Source organism: Brienomyrus brachyistius, chromosome 13 (assembly GCF_023856365.1).
Source record: "Brienomyrus brachyistius isolate T26 chromosome 13, BBRACH_0.4, whole genome shotgun sequence".
NCBI lineage: Eukaryota > Metazoa > Chordata > Actinopteri > Osteoglossiformes > Mormyridae > Brienomyrus > Brienomyrus brachyistius.
Window position 1 is genome coordinate 6488487 of NC_064545.1, and position 20552 is coordinate 6509038.

At 41.5% G+C, this 20552-nt stretch overlaps 1 protein-coding gene across 1 annotated transcript; it reads right to left on the reverse strand.

Moving 5' to 3' along the window:
* Positions 1 to 5236: 5236 nt before the first annotated feature.
* chka (choline kinase alpha) lies at positions 5237 to 19373 on the reverse strand. Its single transcript, XM_048973574.1, has 12 exons — positions 18866 to 19373; positions 18130 to 18238; positions 16045 to 16098; positions 13044 to 13157; positions 10726 to 10859; positions 10373 to 10477; positions 9816 to 9874; positions 9552 to 9639; positions 7951 to 8059; positions 7761 to 7867; positions 7465 to 7546; positions 5237 to 7113 (listed from the first exon to the last, which is right to left on the reverse strand). Exons 1-12 carry the CDS (start codon positions 19099 to 19101, stop codon positions 7054 to 7056), a joined length of 1257 nt encoding a protein of 418 aa, XP_048829531.1. The 5' UTR covers positions 19102 to 19373; the 3' UTR covers positions 5237 to 7053.
* Between the last annotated feature and the right edge of the window lie 1179 nt (positions 19374 to 20552).

Sequence of the window (20552 nt, forward strand, 5' to 3'; positions counted from 1 at the left end):
GCATCTTTGTCTTGCTTTTCCCCATTTAATATCCTGTTTTTGGTTCCAGAATTAGAACTTGCATAGTCTTATGAACAGCAGCTTCCTATGAGTCCATGCTAGCCAAGTGAGTAGCAAGTGACTGTAGCAAAAGCACTATGCTATGTATAGGGGTGATTTTCAAGTGTGTCGATATGCTGAGGCCATGCTACAAGATATAAGCTCTGCTCTCATGCCTCCAAGTTGGCAGGTGCGGTTCTGGCCACCGCTGGTTGTGTGGAGTTTGCAGGTTCTCATTAACATAGGCTATTTATTTCCCATGTTCTGTGGACCCACTAATGGCCAGATCTAGAGACTCTGAGTTGCCTGATGCTGTGAGAGGCCTACGATGAGCTGATGTCTAGGCTTGGGGCAAACAGTATTTCTAATCTGCTCTAATCTGCATTTAACAAGTTACAGAATGCAGGATTGCTGAACTGTGTCAAAGAATTTAGGAAATGGAACGTGAAACATTTGCAGATCCCCAGAAAATAACAATGGGAAATCGCAACTTTACAGAGTATTGTGATATGGCTCAGGAGTGGTAGAAACATTTGTTGTAGACACCCAACCCATGGTTACCTAGACAGGCTTGGTCCAAGAATTTGCCAATCTGGAAATGACGTAATTTATGAAAGACAAAATAACTGAGATTTTTCATCCTCCAAAGCTTCTTTAATGTTTATGCATAGTCATTTTTTCCATCTTCTATCATGAACTAATTAATTCTCTCTCTTCTACACAGTTTAATCTGAACCCAAGGATTTCCTTAATTTCTTCAGATTGAATGATCAAGCTTGAATGATCCCATATGCGTACTGAGCTATGTTTGTTCCACATTATTTTATTTGATCAGGCAAGTCCCATTGTTTTTCTACTGGCAGAGTAGAAATTATGTAAGATTTACTTTAGTCCTGTATAGTCTAATTAGGCTCTTAGGTATTTTTGCAGTTATTTTACTTGTGGACAAAACTGTCTGCTAAATAATGTTAAATATAAATGTAAAATATATCCTATAAACAACAAAGGATTCCAAAATGTGTTCGGATTCATTTAGGTGTAGTCATTGGTCTATTTAAAATATGGTGATGTGTGGCAGAGATTCTAGTTTATCTGGTTGTAGTGGGGTATTAAAAGACTGAAACAAAGGACGTGTCTCACACTGATGAAAGCCTGGTGCCAAAACGTTTGTGCTACACCCATGATGATTAATAAAATGCCAAAAAAATGTAAGCCATCTGAGTTTGGATGCAATCTTTGGCATTTTGAGTGTAATGCATTGTCAATGAGCCAATGGTATCAAGCATCTGAGAAGGTAGGGTGTAGTGTTTTACGTTTTTTTCCTGAAAGCTGAGATATTAAATGATACAATTTGCTCTTTAGGAACTGAGGAGGCATTGTCTTCATTTGGCTGGTTCTTGCTTCATACTTGACCTAGCATATTTTAAGTCGACATTAGTCAACAGTTACTGTGACCCACCTCCTATCTTACTCTATTCCCCTCACAGCTGGACTCACACAAACAGTCAGTGGAATCAAAACATTAAACATGCTCTGGATTCCTTTGGATCGGGTTACTAACCTCTCACAGATGAATCTTCCGAGCACCTTGTTTGAAGTGACAGGTGCCCTCTCAGACTCTTGATTCCATTTTCTTTAAAGATCTTCGATGGCAACATTGTGTGAAACTCACACAGTGCCTATAGGACTATATTAATCAGGGATCATTATCTGCGCATTGTTTGAATTTGCAGTTGATGTGTGGCATGCATATTGATGGCCTACATGGACTGAAGGATGCTTCAGATTTTTCTGAAAACAAAATAGACTTGGGTTCTTTTTTTACCACTTTCTTCTTGAATGACACATTGAGTTTGCAGTCAAACAGGAGGACAGTCAAAAATATCACAGTCCTAAGAGAAGAGAATCTCATCGCATTTTGTTGGCTTTACTGGTTTGTAGAAGGACAATAACTAAAGAAAGAGATAATGCAAAAGTGAGAGAAAATCCAATTGATCAAGCAACTTTTAATCCCTCAAATCAAACAGAAACTGGAACTGTTGAAGGAGATTATGTTGTATTTGCAGACTAGATCGGTTTCAGGTCTGCCACGTTGCCACATGAAATACCCTTTGATGACATGACTCAACATTACAACTCATAACTCCTCAGTGCACTTAAGTCAAACCAATACACTATGCTAAAGGTCAAGATCCAAGATACAATCACCATTACAACTTGCCACGTGGCATGTGTCATAAAACCATGATAAATTAGTTAAGCAAATGCACGATTTGTGGTTTTCAGTGCTTTTCTATTCATTCATCTGTCATTGATTTATTCACACACTTGGCTTCCCTCCATCCTCTAAAACCCTTTGAAAAGACATTCATAAACTAAAAAAACAAAGAAATTTTAAAAATTAGAACTTAATTTTATGCAAAAAGTTCCTGATTTGTTTACAAGCCATCTAATATTTCCTAAGCATTCCCACATTGAAATACATTTTCAGTGTCACTGTTTATAATTCCAGGGTATATAGAAATAAGAAAACTTATCCCAAGGGAAATTACTGTACCAAAACATATCCCTTACCATTTAAGAATGAAACAACAGAACTTAAAAATACAAAAATGAAAAATACAAGCATGAATACAATAAAGGATAAACAAATGAGGTATGTATGAAGACTAATTAAAGTGGGGATGTGCATGTGCAAAAACATGCATGCAAGATACTATATACAGTCAGGTCCATAAATATTGGGACATCGACACAATTCTAATCTTTTTGGCTCTATACACCACCTCAATGGATTTGAAATAGAATGAACAAGATGTGCTTTAACTGCAGACTTTCAGCTTTAATTTGAGGGTATTTACATATAAATCAGGTGAACGGTGTAGGAATTACAGCAGTTTGTATATCTGCCGCCCACTTTTTAAGGGACCAAAAGTAATGGGACAAATTAACAATCATAAATCAAACTTTCACTTTTTAATACTTGGTTGCAAATCCTTTGCAGTCAATTACAGCCTGAAGTCCAGAATGCACAGGCATCATCAAACGCTGGGTTACATCCCTAGTGATGCTCTGCCAGGCCTCTACTGCAACTGTCTTCTGTTCCTGCTTGTTCTTGGGGCATTTCCCCTTCAGTTTTGTCTTTAGCAAGTGAAATACACACTCAATCGGATTCAGGTCTTGTGATTGACTTGGCCATTGCATAATATTCCACTTCTTTGCCTTAAAAAACTCTTTGGTTGCTTTCGCAGTATGCTTCGGGTCATTGTCCATCTGCACTATGAAGCACCGTCCAATGAGTTCTGAAGCATTTGGCTGAATATGAGCAGATAATATTGCCCGAAACACTTCAGAATTCATCCTGCTGCTTTTGTCAGCAGGCACATCATCAATAAATACAAGGGAACCAGTTCTAGTGGCAGCCATACATGCCCACGCCATGACACTAGCTTCACTGATGATGTGGTATGTTTTGGATCGTGAGCAGTTCCTTTCCTTCTCCATATTCTTCTCTTCCCATCACTCTGGTACAAGTTGATCTTTGTCTCATCTGTCCATAGGATGTTGTTCCAGAACTGTAAAGGCTTTTTTAGATGTTGTTTGGCAAACTCTAATCTGGCCTTCCTGTTTTTGAGGCTCACCAATGGTTTACATCTTTAGTTGAACCCTCTGTATTCACTCTGGTGAAGTCTTCTCTTGATTGTTGACCTTGACACACATACACCTACTTCCTGGAGAGTGTTCTTGATCTGGCCAACTGTTCTAAAGGGGTTTTTCTTCACCAGGGAAAGATTTCTTCGGTCATCCACCACAGTTGTTTTCCGTGGTCTTGCAACTCTTTTGGTGTTGCTGAGCTCACCGGTGCGATCTTTCTTTTTAAGAATGTTCCAAACAGTTGATTTGGCTACACCTAATGTATTTGCTCTCTCTCTGATGGGTTTGTTTTTATTTTTCAGCCTAATGACGGCTTGCTTCACTGATAGTGATAGGTCTTTGCATCTCATATTGAGAGTTGACAGCAACGGATTCCAAATGCAAATAGCACACTTGAAATGAACTCTAGACCTTTTATCTGCTCCTTGTAAATTAGATAATGAGGGAATGACACACACTTGGCCATGGAACAGCTGAGCAGCCAATTGTCCCATTACTTTTGGTCCCTTAAAAAGTGGGTGGCAGATATACAAACTGCTGTAATTCCTACACCGTTCACCTGATTTGTATGTAAATACCCTCAAATTAAAGCTGAAAGTCTGCAGTTAAAGCACATCTTGTTCGTTTCATTTCAAATCCATTGTGGTGGTGTATAGAGCCAAAAAGATTAGAATTGTGTCGATGTCCCAATATTTATGGACCTGACTGTATATGCAAAACAGAATGAAACAGGCAAATACTATTAAGAGGAGTCCTGGGGGGGTGTTCCACAAAGCAGGATTTCTCAGTTTGCTGGGTTAAGCTAGAAATCATGACTGACCAATAAGAGTTTAGATAAAGAGCATCCCTATTGGGCAATCATGACTTCTAGCTTAAGTTAACCCAGCTAACTGAGAAATCCAGCTTCGTGTAACACCCCCCTGGAGTGACAGGAAAGCAGCGAGAATCCAGTGCTTCCCATACTTTAGATGGGGGGAGACCACCACACCAGCCTGACAGAAGTGAGAGGAGATATAGATCAAGGACATCAAAAATTACCATGCAACAAAAAACACTTCCCATCATTGGCAGAACCTACTGTAATTTACTGGTGTATCAAAGGACAGTTGACCTAACATGTTGATTAGCTACTGATAGTGTAATCGACAATGTCAACAGGGATTATTGTGCAATGAAGATGTACAAATGTTTGGTGCTACAAGAGCTAAAACAACCCATTTAACAGGCCATATTACGACATCTAAAATACCGTCTCACAGCATCAAATCCGGGGCTTTGAGTTAGGAGAGCATTTATTTTTACCTCCAGTGTTGGTCTGTCGGTGAGAAGAGGGAAAAAATATAAATCATTAAAATGTCCTTCTGTACCACATGCTAAATTTACAAGCATTCTGGATTACAATTAATTCGAAAGGCTTCTTTTCTATGCATGTGCAATTCAAAAACTTTCGGAAAAATATTTCCCCTTCAATTACCTCTCTGGCTATTGCTGTAAAGATATTTATCAGGTGACCAACGGTGGTGCAAGAATCAAAACACAGGTATTATCAGTCCGTGAGAATGTATTTTATTGCAGGAATTGCAAAACAGTAAAGATACACTATAGTGGCATATTTTTAAAGGCAATACTCCTTTAATAAACTTTTCAAAATGCAGTTAATCTAATCTGCATAGCTGTATGCATGAAGTCATCTCCCACAGAGTATTTAGGTCAATTCAGGATAATGCATATTTTCAGCTTAGAAACTGATGAATTCCACATTCTGTTCCTGTTTTATCACCACACTATAGTTCCTCACTGCTGCCTCACTGCAAAGCAATTATACAGAAATGGAAGAGTCACAACACTGCAAACATTAAGTGCATCAGAGAAATGGGATTTTACTCCCCCCACAATTTAGAGCCATGTTGAAGGAAATTACAGTACGTACCAAATGGTCTAAATTAAAAAAAATTGGAAAAAAAAAATAAATAAAACCTTTCTGCAGTTAACCTCTCATATTACTAAAGTGCAGAGTAAACAAATTACTAATTTTCAGGAGAGGAATACATTTAGTCAAACTGTAAAACAAATAGCAGAAAACACATTTGGCATTCTTGCCAATGGCACTAAGAGACTTACACTGTCATCAAAAAACAGAAATGCAAGTATGATTTGCATTCACACAGAAAAAAAAAGGAATACAAAAAGCACAAAAATAAGATGCTAAAAACTTAAGTGTAAGTATAACTATGCATAGGTTATAAGTAACCCTTTTCCGTCACATTTACCCAGAATAAAACTCCAGCGATTTCCAAGAGTGTCAAATCTGCAGCCACCAGGCAAGGCACCGTCAGATCTTTGCTTCCCTGGCTCAAGTAAGTGTTACAAACCTTTCAGGAGGGAAATTCAGTTTGGCACTTGAGATGTCACCTCAATCCACGTGTCAAAATTAACTCTGAAAACCTCACAGTGTGCGACAGTTTCTGGTCCCTTACAGAACAGCAGTGTTTTAACAATACAAAACAGTAGGTTTTGCATTTGTCTACAGAGGACCGTTCGCGCTGAAGGCTGGCCTACAGAATATGACCAACACTGCCAACAAACACTGATCATTGTGTCTGCAACCTATGCAGGAAACAAACGTTGGCAAGGTTCTTTTTTCTTTTTTTTTTTTTTTAAACTTCACATGCGTACATCTCCGCTTCTGTTTAATACAAGGCAGCAGGGAGTTTCCAACTGATCATGGAGGTAGATGGCTTAAAGCCACGTAATTCCAATTCACATTTTTATAGCAAGTGTCACATAAAAGGAAAAATGGCTCACAAAAAAGGACTAACAGTTGGTGTGTGTGTGTATATATATATATCATCAATGAAAAACAGGTACAAAGTATTAATTGTTGTATTTGGTCTGGTGATAAATCAAGCCTGATGATCACAGGTATGGAAAACCAACACTTAAGCAGAATTTAACATGTTTGGTCTTTCATCCATACATATTAATGCATTAGCTAAAGTAAAAATTACGCATCTTCACGCTTTAAGTTTTTACTGTTACTCAACCGATACACAATCTTTTTTGTGACCTTTTTGAAGCCGAAGGAATATTCATGAACTGACCCAGAAGCAACCTGACCCCATTTCAGCAGAAAGCGCGGAGTATGTGGAGCAGGCCACGGGTCTCTGTAAACACTGAGCTAGGCTGCACAGCGAAGGACGAGCGGGGGGTGGGGCTTTCTCTGCTCCTATTCCTTCCTACATGCAGACGCTTCCTCGCGATGGGGGAGGGGGACATTCCTTAAGGCCCACTCCTGCAGCTCACTTTGACTTGGTTCAAAATGCTCTGCCCTGCCCTTGCAGCCTCTTCCCCTCACCCTGCTTACACCCCCAGCTTCCTCTTCAGTGCGAAGTAGGCGTCAAACCGCGCCACTGCGTACTCCTGAGGGATGAAAGAAAAGTGGCTTACAGAACTACAGCCACAGTATGCTGGGCTTTTAAATGCAGCCAGTCTGTTTGGCTTGGCAAGAGCTAGCTGCAATGTTTAAATAGTGATGCAATACACGGCATGGACAGCCGGACCGTGGCTCCAAGTTACCGCGTTACCCTGAAGGTAAATGTGCTCATTTGGACAGAGATCAAGCAGAACAAACGTCGAACAAACACCATGTAACTGACTGTTTTTAGTGAAGTGCATATAACACTGGCTTATATTCCTGTCTTCCCATATCCATTTTGCTCATAATTCAGTACATGCAGATTATATTCGGATAAGCCTGTATCAGAGACTCACCATGTAGCCAAACTCAATTGTGGATATTCTTGCCTGAATAATGGACCACAGGCCCCAGAAAAAGTGAGATGCCAGGGCAAACCTATAGAATAAAAGAATGACACCAGAATTAATTTACTGCACAAAGCAAAACAAGGCCGCCATCACACGCATCTTCTGGGAAGTGCCCGATTACATAAAGGACTGGTTTACCATCCGCAGTGATTTCTACAGTGTACCAATTTACAATGATTCGCAGGGATATTCTCTACAGGCAATTTCTCAGGGAATAAAGGGGTTCAGCGCTCAGCTTGTACCTGTTGATTTCTTCGAGCATCTGCTCCTTGAGTTCCATCTGGTCTTCCTCACTCAAATTCTCAAGCCCATCATCCGTCTCAGAGAGGTAGCTGCTGATGAAATGCAGCTGCAGAACATGCAAAACAAGCCATTACTTATGGCACTGCGAGAGAGACCGCAAAGCTTCCCCATCGGGGACAGGCAGCGTACCTGCTGTGCCTTGCTGGGGTAGTTCTTTGGGTTGGCTTTGAAGAATGGGAAGTTATCGTATGTATAGTCGTACATCCACTCGCAGAAGTGGTTTCCAATGTCAAATCCACTGCAAAACGAATGAGGACTTCAGTATTTACCATGCAAACTAATATTTAAGGAAAAACAGAATCTGAGTTTTCAAAGAAATCCATTCAGCCATCGTTCATAATTGCTTATCCAGCACGGGGCCTGGAGCCTATCCCAGGAAACTCAGGGCAAATGGAGGCTCCCTGGACAGGATGCCAGTCTCACTCATATGCAATCGCACACTCCAGGCAATTGAGATGCCAGCTCTAACTGCATGTTAATGGGCTGCAGGAAGAAACTGAAAGGGAAAATGGGGAAAACATGCAAACTCCACACCCAGACGTGGGAAAGAAACCCACTAAGCTGGAGTGGTGAGGCTTTAGGGCCACACTGGAACACTCCGCTACGCCATAAATGCATTGGAAAGGATATCATTTAGTTGGAGTATAACAATCATTAAAAACCTTCATAGATTTCAACTTAAAACGATTGCACTACTAACGGTTAAGGAATGCCCCCATAAGTTTGGATATACCTAAACAAATGCTACAATCTGCCAATCCTGTGAAAGGAAACAGCCCCCTGGCCTCCTAACAAATCCCTAACGAGCAGACAGAGGCCGGTGGCGGTATGCAGTGCTCCGATTCGCTACCGTGGAAACAGTACAAAAAGGTAGAACCCAGTGACTCGACTCGCAGCTATTCTTGTTTGTCCGGGAGGGTAGCGGGAATTTCTCTGCGATGATGCTGAGGTTGGACTGCATCCCATTGTGCTTCGCTAAACCAAAACTTCAGGTCCCCGGCACAAATGGAGGGTGGAGAGAATGAGTCTTTTGGCTGTTAAAGCTCAGAGCGCTGGCTGTGTGAGCTGCATCATGAATGCAACACTCACTCCTTACACTGAAAAATCTTAGGCTCACAGAAAGAAAAAAGAAAAAAAAAGTTCTTCTGAAACCATTTCACAAATGAATCAATCTGGATCTAATTAGATACAAAGTGCTTGAATCTACACAAAATGAGCCACAAAACATTCTGCATACAGTTGCAAACAATTAAGTGGAACTGCATCACTATTAATTGCAGAAGAGCACCTCCACGTCAAGTCATGTTGAGAATTCAAAATTGCAACAAATCTTAATGACAGCAAAATAATGGATGGATTGTCCCTTGAAGAAAAGATTACCGTCACCTTGAGTCATAGCAAGGTGTAGTGAAGATACTATTGACAGCTGCATTGCCAGAGAGACACGTATAACAATGGGTGGTATTTATAAAAAGAAAAACAATTAACTACACACCAAAGCTATTCAGCAAATGAAAAGCCAGGCACAAAGAGATGACATCACAAGCATGCAGGTATCAGGTCAGCTGGATTCAAGTGCTGCTAGGCTGAGCATCCAGTGAGTGACCAGTATCAAGTGCAAGTTAGGAACCAACAATTACAAAGAACAGCACATGAACCTAGCAGGAGTCATTCAAATTGTGTTCATTGTGCACTGGAATAACAGCATGACTTCAGAATACAACACTGACCGGTAGTTGTAGCTGCTGTATTCAAAGTCGATCAGCATGAGCTTCTGTCCATCGGAGTTCTCTCGACCTTTGAGAAGCAGGATATTGCCTGCAGAGCCCAAGGAGATATAAAGTGTTACCCGGACAACGCAGCTCCTGATCCAATAGAGGAGCTCCACTTGGTTGCAGATTCAAAGACCTTACAACGACATACTCAGAGGGAGTTTGAACAGCATTTGGATTAATGCATGACAAAGCTTCCGTTTAAAGAGCAAGGAGTCTTACCCTCCTGACAGTCATTGTGACAAAACACAACAGGAGATGGGGTGGACTGCAGCAACGACCTGCAGGAGGAGCAAACAAACAATACAGTACACCATGACTACAGATACCATCACTATTCATCAAACTACGTCTTCATGTCGACAAGGGGAAGACAGCCAAATACATGTCCCTTACATAATGAATGCATTCACTTTTCATGACTAAACTATGCACAAAAAACAAGCCTACTCCCTGTGGGAACCTGCCGTGAAGCTCAGCAAAGCTCAGCAAGATCCAAACGATCTAACCAGGAATGCGTTCCTAAGGCAATTGTCCAAATAATGACAAGGAAGGTTACTGCTCCCACTACTTCAAGGCAAAAAAAAACCAAAAACACACAGTACTCCCCCCCCCCATCCGTGGTGGCAAAGACAGCTCAAATTAACAGATTTCTTTGCCAAGATTATCAAGAAAGCCACCTCGTGTGACTGTGGCATAATCCATATGCGGCATTATGTAACGTCTTATTGAGTCTGCCTCAATGATGTAAGGAGCAGCTACACTGGGGACCGTCATACTTGAGCGTCTCCAATTCCTGTGGCAGGTTGAAGCTCATGAGGCGGGTGAAAGTCCTTATGTGACCCTCTCTAGTGAAGGTGATTCTCAGCACCTGGTTCAGGTACCTGTGGTTAGCAAGAGGGAAACACAGAGACCGAATGAGAATATGCAGCGGAATAATGTTTGCTTCCTGGAATAACTACATAGGTAAAATTTTTCTACTAAGGAATGAGACATGCCAGAAAGCCCAAACACATACAGCCTAGTGTTACATAGGGGTCCAAACTGTACACTTTCTGTACAATTTCACTAAAAAAATGTAATAAAAAGGATGTACTACCCCAACATTCTCTGGGGACCAAAGGTAACTCACTTGTTCATGGTGCCAAAAAGCCACTTAGGCTCCTTGTTGAAAGGCATCCTCATCCCATGGAACCTGGCCATCTTCTGGGCTATTTCAGCTGATAGGCTCGCAACAGACAGCTCACTGGTTTCCAGTTTCCTGCTCTGTGACCAGAAATTGGCCATTGTATGGAGTTAATGGTCAGACATACCAGACTCCACTTCAGTAATCAGTGTAATCAGTCAGGTGACTAAATTCATTAGGAAATGAATAACCATGACAAAATCCAAAACACACAAAAACGAGTCTGTCCTGTTCGTGGCTGCATGCCCATTCGCTACACTCATGTGGGCAGAGACCGACAATCTGTAGTCTGACGACTTATTGGGAAAATGTACTTTAGCAAGCCTTCTGGTTGATCGGGCAACACAATGTTAATAGTGTTACTCAAAATGACTGTGTGCTACCATATAATCACACCATCCATGTACTATGCTGTAAGATGACTAATACTAGCTGAGCGACTAAAGTTTCACCAGAGGAGAAAATCATGGGGAGACATACAAACAAACAAGTTTGATTGTTGATGGTCCTGGGACCTGTATCAAAAAGCAGGATTACTTGCTTAGCAGGAATACTTGTCCGATTTAAGGCAATCTGGGCTAAGTAAGTGGAAGCGAATGAAGATAAAGTCCATCTAAATTGGTGTACCTTAAATCCGACAAGTTATCCAGATAAGCAAGCAATCTAGCTTTGTGACACGGGCCCCTTTTGATCAAAAGTGTTTCGCCTGGCATTTACTATTGATCCTACATAACTGGCTGTCAGTTAGCACCTACACACTGCTGCAATATGCAAGGGTAGCAGTGACCAGTTCATGCCTAATAGAAGGGCTTCAGGGACACACCTAAGGAGCTAGTGGTTTTTGACTCAATCCAAAACCCTTTAAAACTCCCTCAGCATTGTTTCAACTATGCACAACTGGGCCATTATTCCACTGAAATATATAGTGTTTCACAACACAGATGCTCCAGGGCGATATGTTGTTTCATAAATCGTTCATGAGACAGGAGTTTAGAAAGAAAAACAAAAAATTGCAATAGTAAAGACGGGAAAGAAACCCACTGGGGACATCCAATCCTACCAGGCATGTTGTTGTTAAAGAGAACTAGTCATGCTTCTGTATATGCAAGATAAAACTATGACCAAATTCCATTAGTTAACGCTTTCATATGCAACTAAAAAAAGTACTTCCCCTGTTTTTTGGAATCTGCTGCACAAGATGCATGCATCCTTTATATACCCCAACTATGGGAGGGAGGAGTCAATACTCCCCATATATCATTTTTAGTGTTATTGCTGCATCCCCATGCAAATCTCAATCACAGCCCGCATCGACAGTGTCAGATCCTAAAGGCACTACGATTCTTCAGCTTGAACCAGATTTTGACCTAAAAATACTCCACTACACTCTTTCAATTACATAAGCCTTGCTGAGGCATATTCTTAGCCATAGTAAACGAAAGGTGGGAGAGTCTTCATGGGAATTCCCACAGCCTGTTCACTCGCCCACAAACTCGCTTCCTCTCAGGTCCGAACCGAGACCTCGTTACGGCCACCGCCTGGCAAGTACAGTGACTCCAACTCAACAATGCTTTCTTCCAAAATGGATAACGCCTAGCATTATGTGCATGTCACAAATAAGACTAAGATAAGGAGAGGGAATTTGACTGAAACACAAAAGATTCATGAATCTCATGCAGCAGATTCCATAAAAACTGCTTTTAAGCCACATTTAAACCATCGATCCCACAAAAATTAAAGTGCATTTGTAGAGGATGCTCCTGTAATCTTTCAGAAATTTACCCTTGAAAAACCCCTTGGAGTAGTGCTTCCCAGTCAAGTACTCATGGACCCCACAGTCAATCTATGTTCCATATATGTACACAGTTATACTCTAGGAAACACCAATTAGCTTAACTGCATGTTTGAACTGTGGAAGGAAGCTGGAGTGCATGTAGAAAAGCCAACAAGTCACAGGGAGAACATGTGGACTCCACACACACACACACACACACACACACACGGATTCAAACCCCAAACCCTGTGGAAGTAAGGCCACAGGTCCACCCACGGGGAAGCTGAGCCAGACCCACAACTCATGTCCGAGGCATTTTCAATATACACATTTCATTGATGTTGGTATCCCTTTCAGAGTCACCATGGTAAAAGAACCACAACAACTCAGCAAAAGGGCACAATTAAATTATCTGATGCCCGCTGCTACACGATATCACGCCGATAGCCCAGCAGCCACCTGATGGAAGATGGGATCGAAGGGAACTCACAGGGATGAATTGCTCGAGTCTCCCTTGGGGGAAGATTCCATAGAGCTTAGGTCCCAGCTCCCTCTCTGCCAGGATGGCAAACATGACGCTCTCCAGCACCATGGCTTCGGCACCCTGCCAAAACCACACACAGGATTAAAACGTGCAGGTTCCTGTGAACAAAAGCCATCACCTCCGGCGCAGCAAACAGGAGGTGCCCCCCCCCACTGCACACACACACAGGAAACCTTTGACGGTCCCCGTTTGTGTGGTTCTTGGGAAAGAGTGTAACCTTTGAGAAAGACAGGGGATGGTGTGAGCCAGTGGATAAATGGATGCGAGCCACTGATTAAATGGAAACTGTAGCCTTATAAATGGGGGGGAAAAAATGAATACTTCCTGCTTTAGGAAACATTCGCAACTGAAGAGTCATTATTTATTCAACACCCTCAACTAAAAAGTGTCCAAGCAACCTGGGCGAACAGCCAATACTGGCAAGGTACAAGGAAGCGTCATTGTTCAAACACTGGCCTGGGTTTAATGAATTTCACGTCACTAAGGCACAATCAGTCCTGCACATGCATTGGCAAAAAACCCTTGATTACAAAGTCATGCTCATTCAAAAGTAGCTTATGATAGTTACCACTAAACCAAAAATTATAGAAACAAATGATGCGCGAGTTGTGTTGTCTCCTGACAAATGGTTTTACATGCACCAGATGTGTATGCTCAGTCTTCGGCAGTAGGAAATCATGAATTAGCATTTTTCAGGTGAGTGCAGCATGACACTAAACAAAATACAGAGAAACAACAAAAAAAATTCTCAGCTGGGAAGATCTGCCAAGAGACCAATCGGTATTTGTAGTTTAACTGAAGGGAACTCAGTGATTTTCTGAAGGCAGTTAAATTTGTAACAGTAACAAATTACTGAACAAAAACTGCTAGAGCCCCAAAGCCCACCTGCCGTTCTTCAGGTAAATTTTCCTTTTTCGGGGCACTTTTTGAACACACACCGGCAGAGCTTTGGGCATTAATTTGCAATTATGAATTTGCGACGGAGCCGGTGTTTTCCATACACCAGCCCAGTGTTCCATGTTCTCCGAGGTGGAGGATCCGTCTACGGCTGCTATTCAAGATCGAACAAACCCTGCAGGTTAGGCACGCTGGAAGACTGGGCAAGATCACGGTGCCACACTATTCATGCAAGGCCAACCCTTTAGGTCAGAAGACAGATCCTTTCACCCATCATCCAAATACAAATTCAGGTCAGGATCTGAAGTCTCTCTCAGATGACAGGGGGCACAAGGCAGGGGCATATATCTCTCTCTCACAGCAAACTCTACAAAGACATTACTCTGGGCCTAAGTCTACCTGTAAGCAATGTGTCTGTATGAGTTTGAACTGGACACTAACTGGTCCAAATTTTCTTTTTTAAAATTTGTTGTCAAGACAATTATTCCCTTAATACTGATCTAGAAACTGGCTGAACTCACTAAATATTACGATACAAATCACTGCACACACCCACACACGAGTTTTTCAACTTGCCTGTACATATCCAAAAACATTGGATTAATGACAGTTTTAACACAAATACACAAATTGCACGGCTCCCATAAACTGATCTGACCTTCTTGTTAATCGTTTTTTTAAAGAGAGTTCCAGTGCTCTGAACGGTACTGTTGGTTTGGGCAAGGAGAAATGAATAAGGTGAGCCTCAGACTCATATGAAGTCAGTCATTTAAGCAAAATTTAAGAAGCCTGTCTTACCATCCTGTGCATCACCCTACTGGATTTTGTCCAACATCTTGTGCAGGTACAAGATAGTGTTGTAAGTGAAGATGTGTGCCAGAGTGAGAAAGAATGACATGACCTGAAACTTCGAAATTGACAGCCGTCCCCGATACACAAAGTGTGCGTGGCAGACGTATGGTTACAGGATCACAGCCCAGAGTCTGTTCCTCATGGGCACACCACATTGCCAATGTTCAGGAATTAAGCTGTGCGATCAGACTGTCCCAATTAGGGCACGGTACGTGAAGAATGCAGGCACATGTATACCTCCCTACATTGTGCCCCCCCCCCACACACACACACACACATTTTAAAGAATTTAAAAAAAATAAAATAAATAAATAACGACCTAACAAGGTGCATCCATGTTCACGAGAGGCCAGAAATAGTGCTGCGATGCTAAACGCGACAGTGCAGGATTCGGAAAAGGCAGGGACGAGCTGGCAGGGGTCTGGAGGGCCGAGCATCTGACGCACAGCAGCTGATGCAGTGACTTCACAGGGAGGATTAGTGCGTAATGAGACGCTTCGCACAGCTCATGCACAAACAATGTTAGCAGAGTTTAACCAAAGTACTTAGGTCATTATTTGCATACTTCATCCCTGTCCTGGTAGATATACATTATTTCCTCATCAGGTTTCAAACTGGTAGCCCGAGTTCTTTGCTATGAATCCAAAACAAACAAACAAACCTTACCAAGACCACTCCTGGTGAAATCACCCCAATATTTTGGGAACAAAAGGTAGGAGGGACTTCTCTTATGGATACAAAGTGCACAACTACAGATTTTTTTACGAGCACTTACTAAAAAACGTTATATCCCCATTTAACCAAGGCAGATTACTTGCACAATAGCATTCACCAGTAGCATACAAGGAGAGAATTCTAGAATGACTCAGTGTCAGGAGACAACAGCGGAACTTCCATTTGTCAGGGGGAGGAGTGCCGCCACAAGGGTTTCTGTGAAATTCCACCAGCTAGTAAGGCAGTACTATCGCCCCTGGTTGTCCAGGAGAGAGTGTGGAATCTCAGCTGCGAAGCTTGCCAATATCCCTTCAGGAAGTTTCAGCTGACAGTGTCAAGATCAGATCTGGTTTGGCAAAAGCCCTACAGCATGAGTAACAGACTCAAATGGATCTACACAAAGTAACACTCATGCAATGCTGACAAGGGGAAAAAATAAAGTACTTGCGTTCAAGTGTGTACACCTCCCCCATTAGATACTTACTTGAAAGAAATTCTCTTTGTTTGACTTTCTTGTCTCCCCTTTATTACAGGACATCTATCAATGAGAAAGAGCAAGACACTAACCGTGAGTACATTGGCATGGTGATTAAAATAAATAAAACAGCTTCCTGTGTCAGGAAGACGACAGCCCTAGAGTAGAGTACACACTAAAAATGACCCAAACAATGCAAAACAGTCACAAGAGATTCAAAAGCGGCAATATATCATGGGATGTATAAAATGACTAAACACTCCAATTATGTTACCTTTTAAACTGTAACTGAACACAAGGATGAAGAAACTGTTACAGTCTAAAAAAGTTATAGAAGAACAAGTACAGCGTGCATTTATAATTCTTCATAATTCACTAAATATTTCAGAGCTTACAAATGAAAGGTAAATTACTACAGACTACCAAGGTTTACGCTGACTGAATACAAAACCCAGGTTTAAGTTAGCATTATCTGTTTTCAGTGCATTGAAGCTATATTGCTGGATACTTTTAAAGGCAGGGTCACCACTGAAAATAAATGAATAAATTCTACAGATATGCAAATATACTTGTGAAAGCTTTTCCAGGTAAATTCCATCTGACTTGTAGGACAACATGACAGAGTAACACTGCTAATAATGTAAACATGCAGGTATCAACTGACCATGAAGTTGAGCTGTGTAATTTGACATGTCTACAAATGTATCTGTACAAGTGTATGAACTGTATGAGTGTTTTACGTCACTGGTCCAAGGACTACGAAATTTGGCTAGCAAACCTGTGACCAGGAAGTAATATGAGATAATGAAAAATGGAACAGCTGTCATGATATAGCAAAAAAACAGGAAAAGAACAAATGAAGACAGGCTGCCTTTTTCAATGGGTTGAGACCCTTGTCAAAAGTGTTTCAGTTATCAAGGCTGCCAAAAAAGGTTTCAGGAAAATAAGGTAAAAACAATAAGTGTTCTGGGTGCTTTCCAAGGCCGAATTTTTTAAAATAGTCCTTTATTCAGACAAAATATTGTTGGAAAATGTGCGGTACTTTTTAGAGGTAGGCTAATCAACTAAATAAGAATTAGCACACCTGTCAGAACAGAAGTAAATGTATTGATAAACTGGCATTTAGATGGCTGAGTAAGTCTGACGGTGGATTAACTGTTTACTGTAATAAGTTAAAGGAGACTCTGCAGCTTCAGAGATCTGATACTGTACCGTGCGCAGTATGGTGGAATCACCTGGAAACAAGAGTGCTCAAGGCACGCTCCTTTCGGAAGGCCTACGGCAAAGAACACACGCAAGTACAGCCATGGTGGAACATTGCCCCCCACAAATAACTGGTGCCCCTCAAACAGGCGTGCACACGCGCATGCACTCGCTCACACAGAGTCACGCACGCTCCTTGCATACACGCCCAGGGTCACACTCAGGGTCACGGCGAACACCACGCCGACGGCGCCCCCACAGGACTGCGGGGACCCATGGCTGCCAACCCATTTTCATCAGAATCTGAGTGCTTGAAGAGTCTGGCTGAAGTGAACTGAAGTTAAAGTCCCCCCCCCCCCCAAAAAAAAAATGCAAACTTAAACGAAGCTTTAAAATAAAGTGTCTAATTCTGTTAGCAAAATCAGCAAGGACATTAAGTGCCATTTCATGTAAAATACCAAATACTTATTTTATGGCATCATTTACCTAGACCAACATACATTAGACGACTAGTAACACTGTGGAGAAATTCTACCACAATTTAGCCGAAATAGGTCACTGATTAATAATTAAACTTGCACAGAAACATTTCCCACACAGGAATTCCACCATTAAGGCAGGTGGGTGGGTTTTGATGTTGAACACGATAAGCTGTAAAGTTAATACTAAAATATTATTGCTTTAGGAAGACTACACATATAAGGTAGGGTGCATACAGAAAACCAATTGATATATTATCAAATAAGTACAGAACAAATCTTTCTCTCGTCGGAGTCTATGTAACACTGGTGAGGGAAAAAATAAAAGTCTCGTAGCAGAGATGCAGGTACAGCTTGGCAAGGGGCAAGAAGTAAGGTTAAGGAAAGGGGAATTGCATGCAGATTTAGTCACCTGGAGGATGGCCCCGTAGAGCCGCAGCAACACACAACTGGGCTCATCGCCGACACTGTCCTGGCCGTCAGGCAACGCGCACAGAAAAAGCTTGTTGCTAAGGCCTCCCCTATAATCAAACACACAAAAATGCATAAATTCCTGGAAGAAAATTGCTGAATACTCTGAAAACAAACTATACTTTACACAAGACAGCACGCACATTTTTTAAATACAACTTACTGATACACAAGCTGTAGAGCAATAAAACACCATTACTAAAGTCCTGGTGTAAAAACAACCTCGACGGCATTAACGAAAGCACAATAAACGGATTTATGCGGGCTAAGGATTACGGAGCAAACTTTCTACTACATCTGATTGATTTTTATTATATAAGAACATGAATCTGACTCAGAATTATATTCCAGCCTATAATTATACCATGTAATTAAATACATTACATAAATCCAAACGCCTAATTATACCAGCTGGACCAAACACGCCCTGTCACGTAGTTAACGTAGTCTGAACCATCACCCTAGCAGTGAGTTAGTTACACCTATATTACATTTAGGATCCAGACGCCGAAACAAAGAACTGATTTTACAGACATATATGACACATTACCATACGTGGCAGTAGTCTAATTCTGTTGAAAGAAACATATTTTAGTGAAACAAACGTTTCCGGTTTGTTACGCAGTTACACCGGAGCGCCAAGCGACGTACAAAATACACGTGCTAATTTGCGGCACCTGATTATGCTTATCTGGAAATCATCTTCGGTTACGGTTTTCCATGCACCGTGGAGAAATTCCCTGCACCACAGATACGCCTTGTGTCTGGTTTGCAGGTCTGGTTCCTCGGGCCGCAGAACATCTTTGTACTCAGTCTCGGTGTCGGGCTGGACGTGCAGCTCATTTTCAGTTACCAGCAAACCCAGGGACAGCGAAGGAGAGGACGACACCCCGTTTATAAACTTGGTTTTCATTTTTCACCTATGGAAAAGCAGAACAGCGGTGCCTCTTAAAAGTATTTGGGGGGGAAAAACGAATCTAGTTAATGAAACGAAGAAAAAAACTGTTGCTTAGATAGAATATACCAATCTAAATAGCGCTTTTTCAGGAGAATGAAAACCGTCGAAGCGCTAATAAGGCAAAAAAAAACTATCACGTGAATCGTCCAGTTGAAAGAAACCTTTATGAGCTAAGCTGTCTCCACCAGCACGGTGTTTGAATAGATATGAAGTGCGGCTGGACTGACAGGGCTTTTTACAAGCGGAGCGATCGGCCGGATTCCAGACATCCGATTACGTCATCGTGGCCACCACCTCCCCTGTTATCCCATTGGCTGCTATGGGTTCGGCCCTTACACATAAATGCTTTTGAATGGTAGGCCTATAAATTCATCACATAAAGTGTTTTATATAATTATGCGATATCATTTCCGGCTCTCTTAAAATTTTTTATTTCACAAGTATTTGTGACGCTTCGTTATTTATTGGCATAAAGAGACAAGCACAGCCCCTAAGGGGACTAAGAGTAACGTCTTTTACTTTATCGTACCTACGCTCACTCAAATAATCCAGGTACGATAAAATGTATTTAAAATGGCCCAGCTGAAAATTGCCTCGTGACAACTTTATTTACGCGTTTTTGTTTTTAAAAGTAGGTGACTTTAGAATAAAAATGCGAATACCTATGGTAGTTTCAGTTTCAGAACAGTAACCTACCTTCCCTGAACATCTGACAAGACGTTGTACCCTTGCCGCAGATTAAGGGATGGGCGATACCACAAGGGGTGTACATACCATAAGACACAATTTTCAGACGTTACATTTATGTATATCAGATAAATGATCTTTTAAATTATAGCAACATGTCTGTGTGCATTTTAGTGACAGTTTTCAGGAAACGTTTACCCCCCGTTTCGGCTGGAATGGACTATTCCTACTTGAGATTTAACGCTACCCAACTTTTATACGTGATACTGTGCCAGTTATTTCGCTGCCAAGTGAGCTGGCGCAAAGTAGCGTAATAGAAAAATGAAACGGTTCCGAGATACAAGACTATCATTACATCTTCCCTGATTTTGATACTATCCTGCTGTTGGTAGATATAATGTAAACAGTCATGGAGAGAACACAATTGAACGATTGTATCCAATAATTCAATACTAACCTTAGCCACAGGGGCGGAGTAAGGCAAAATTGGGAACGGTTAAACCTCTTAAATTTGGCCAATCGGTCCACCGGTGTTTTTTTTATTTATTTATTTATTTATTTATGATTCAATTCATCTAGGCAAGTCATTAAAAAATTGTTTATTTAGAATGCCGGGCTGGCGTGATAGTGCCCCCCTTCCCCGAGATATGTGAATGTTGCCGACAGCACTCTCGCTCACACCCTGTTTAGCATGTTGCACCGCTGGCACTCAACACATT

Excerpts from the sequence above, each read along its gene's own strand:
- chka (XM_048973574.1), bottom strand. The coding sequence starts at position 19,101 with ATGAAAACCAAGTTTATAAACGGGGTGTCGTCCTCTCCTTCGCTGTCC. Across the intron at positions 13,158-16,044 it reads ACAAAGAGAATTTCTTTCAA|GGTGCCGAAGCCATGGTGCT; the intron begins GTAAGTATCTAA and ends TGGTTTTGGCAG. Across the intron at positions 8,060-9,551 it reads TACAGCAGCTACAACTACCG|TGGATTTGACATTGGAAACC; the intron begins GTCAGTGTTGTA and ends TTCGTTTTGCAG.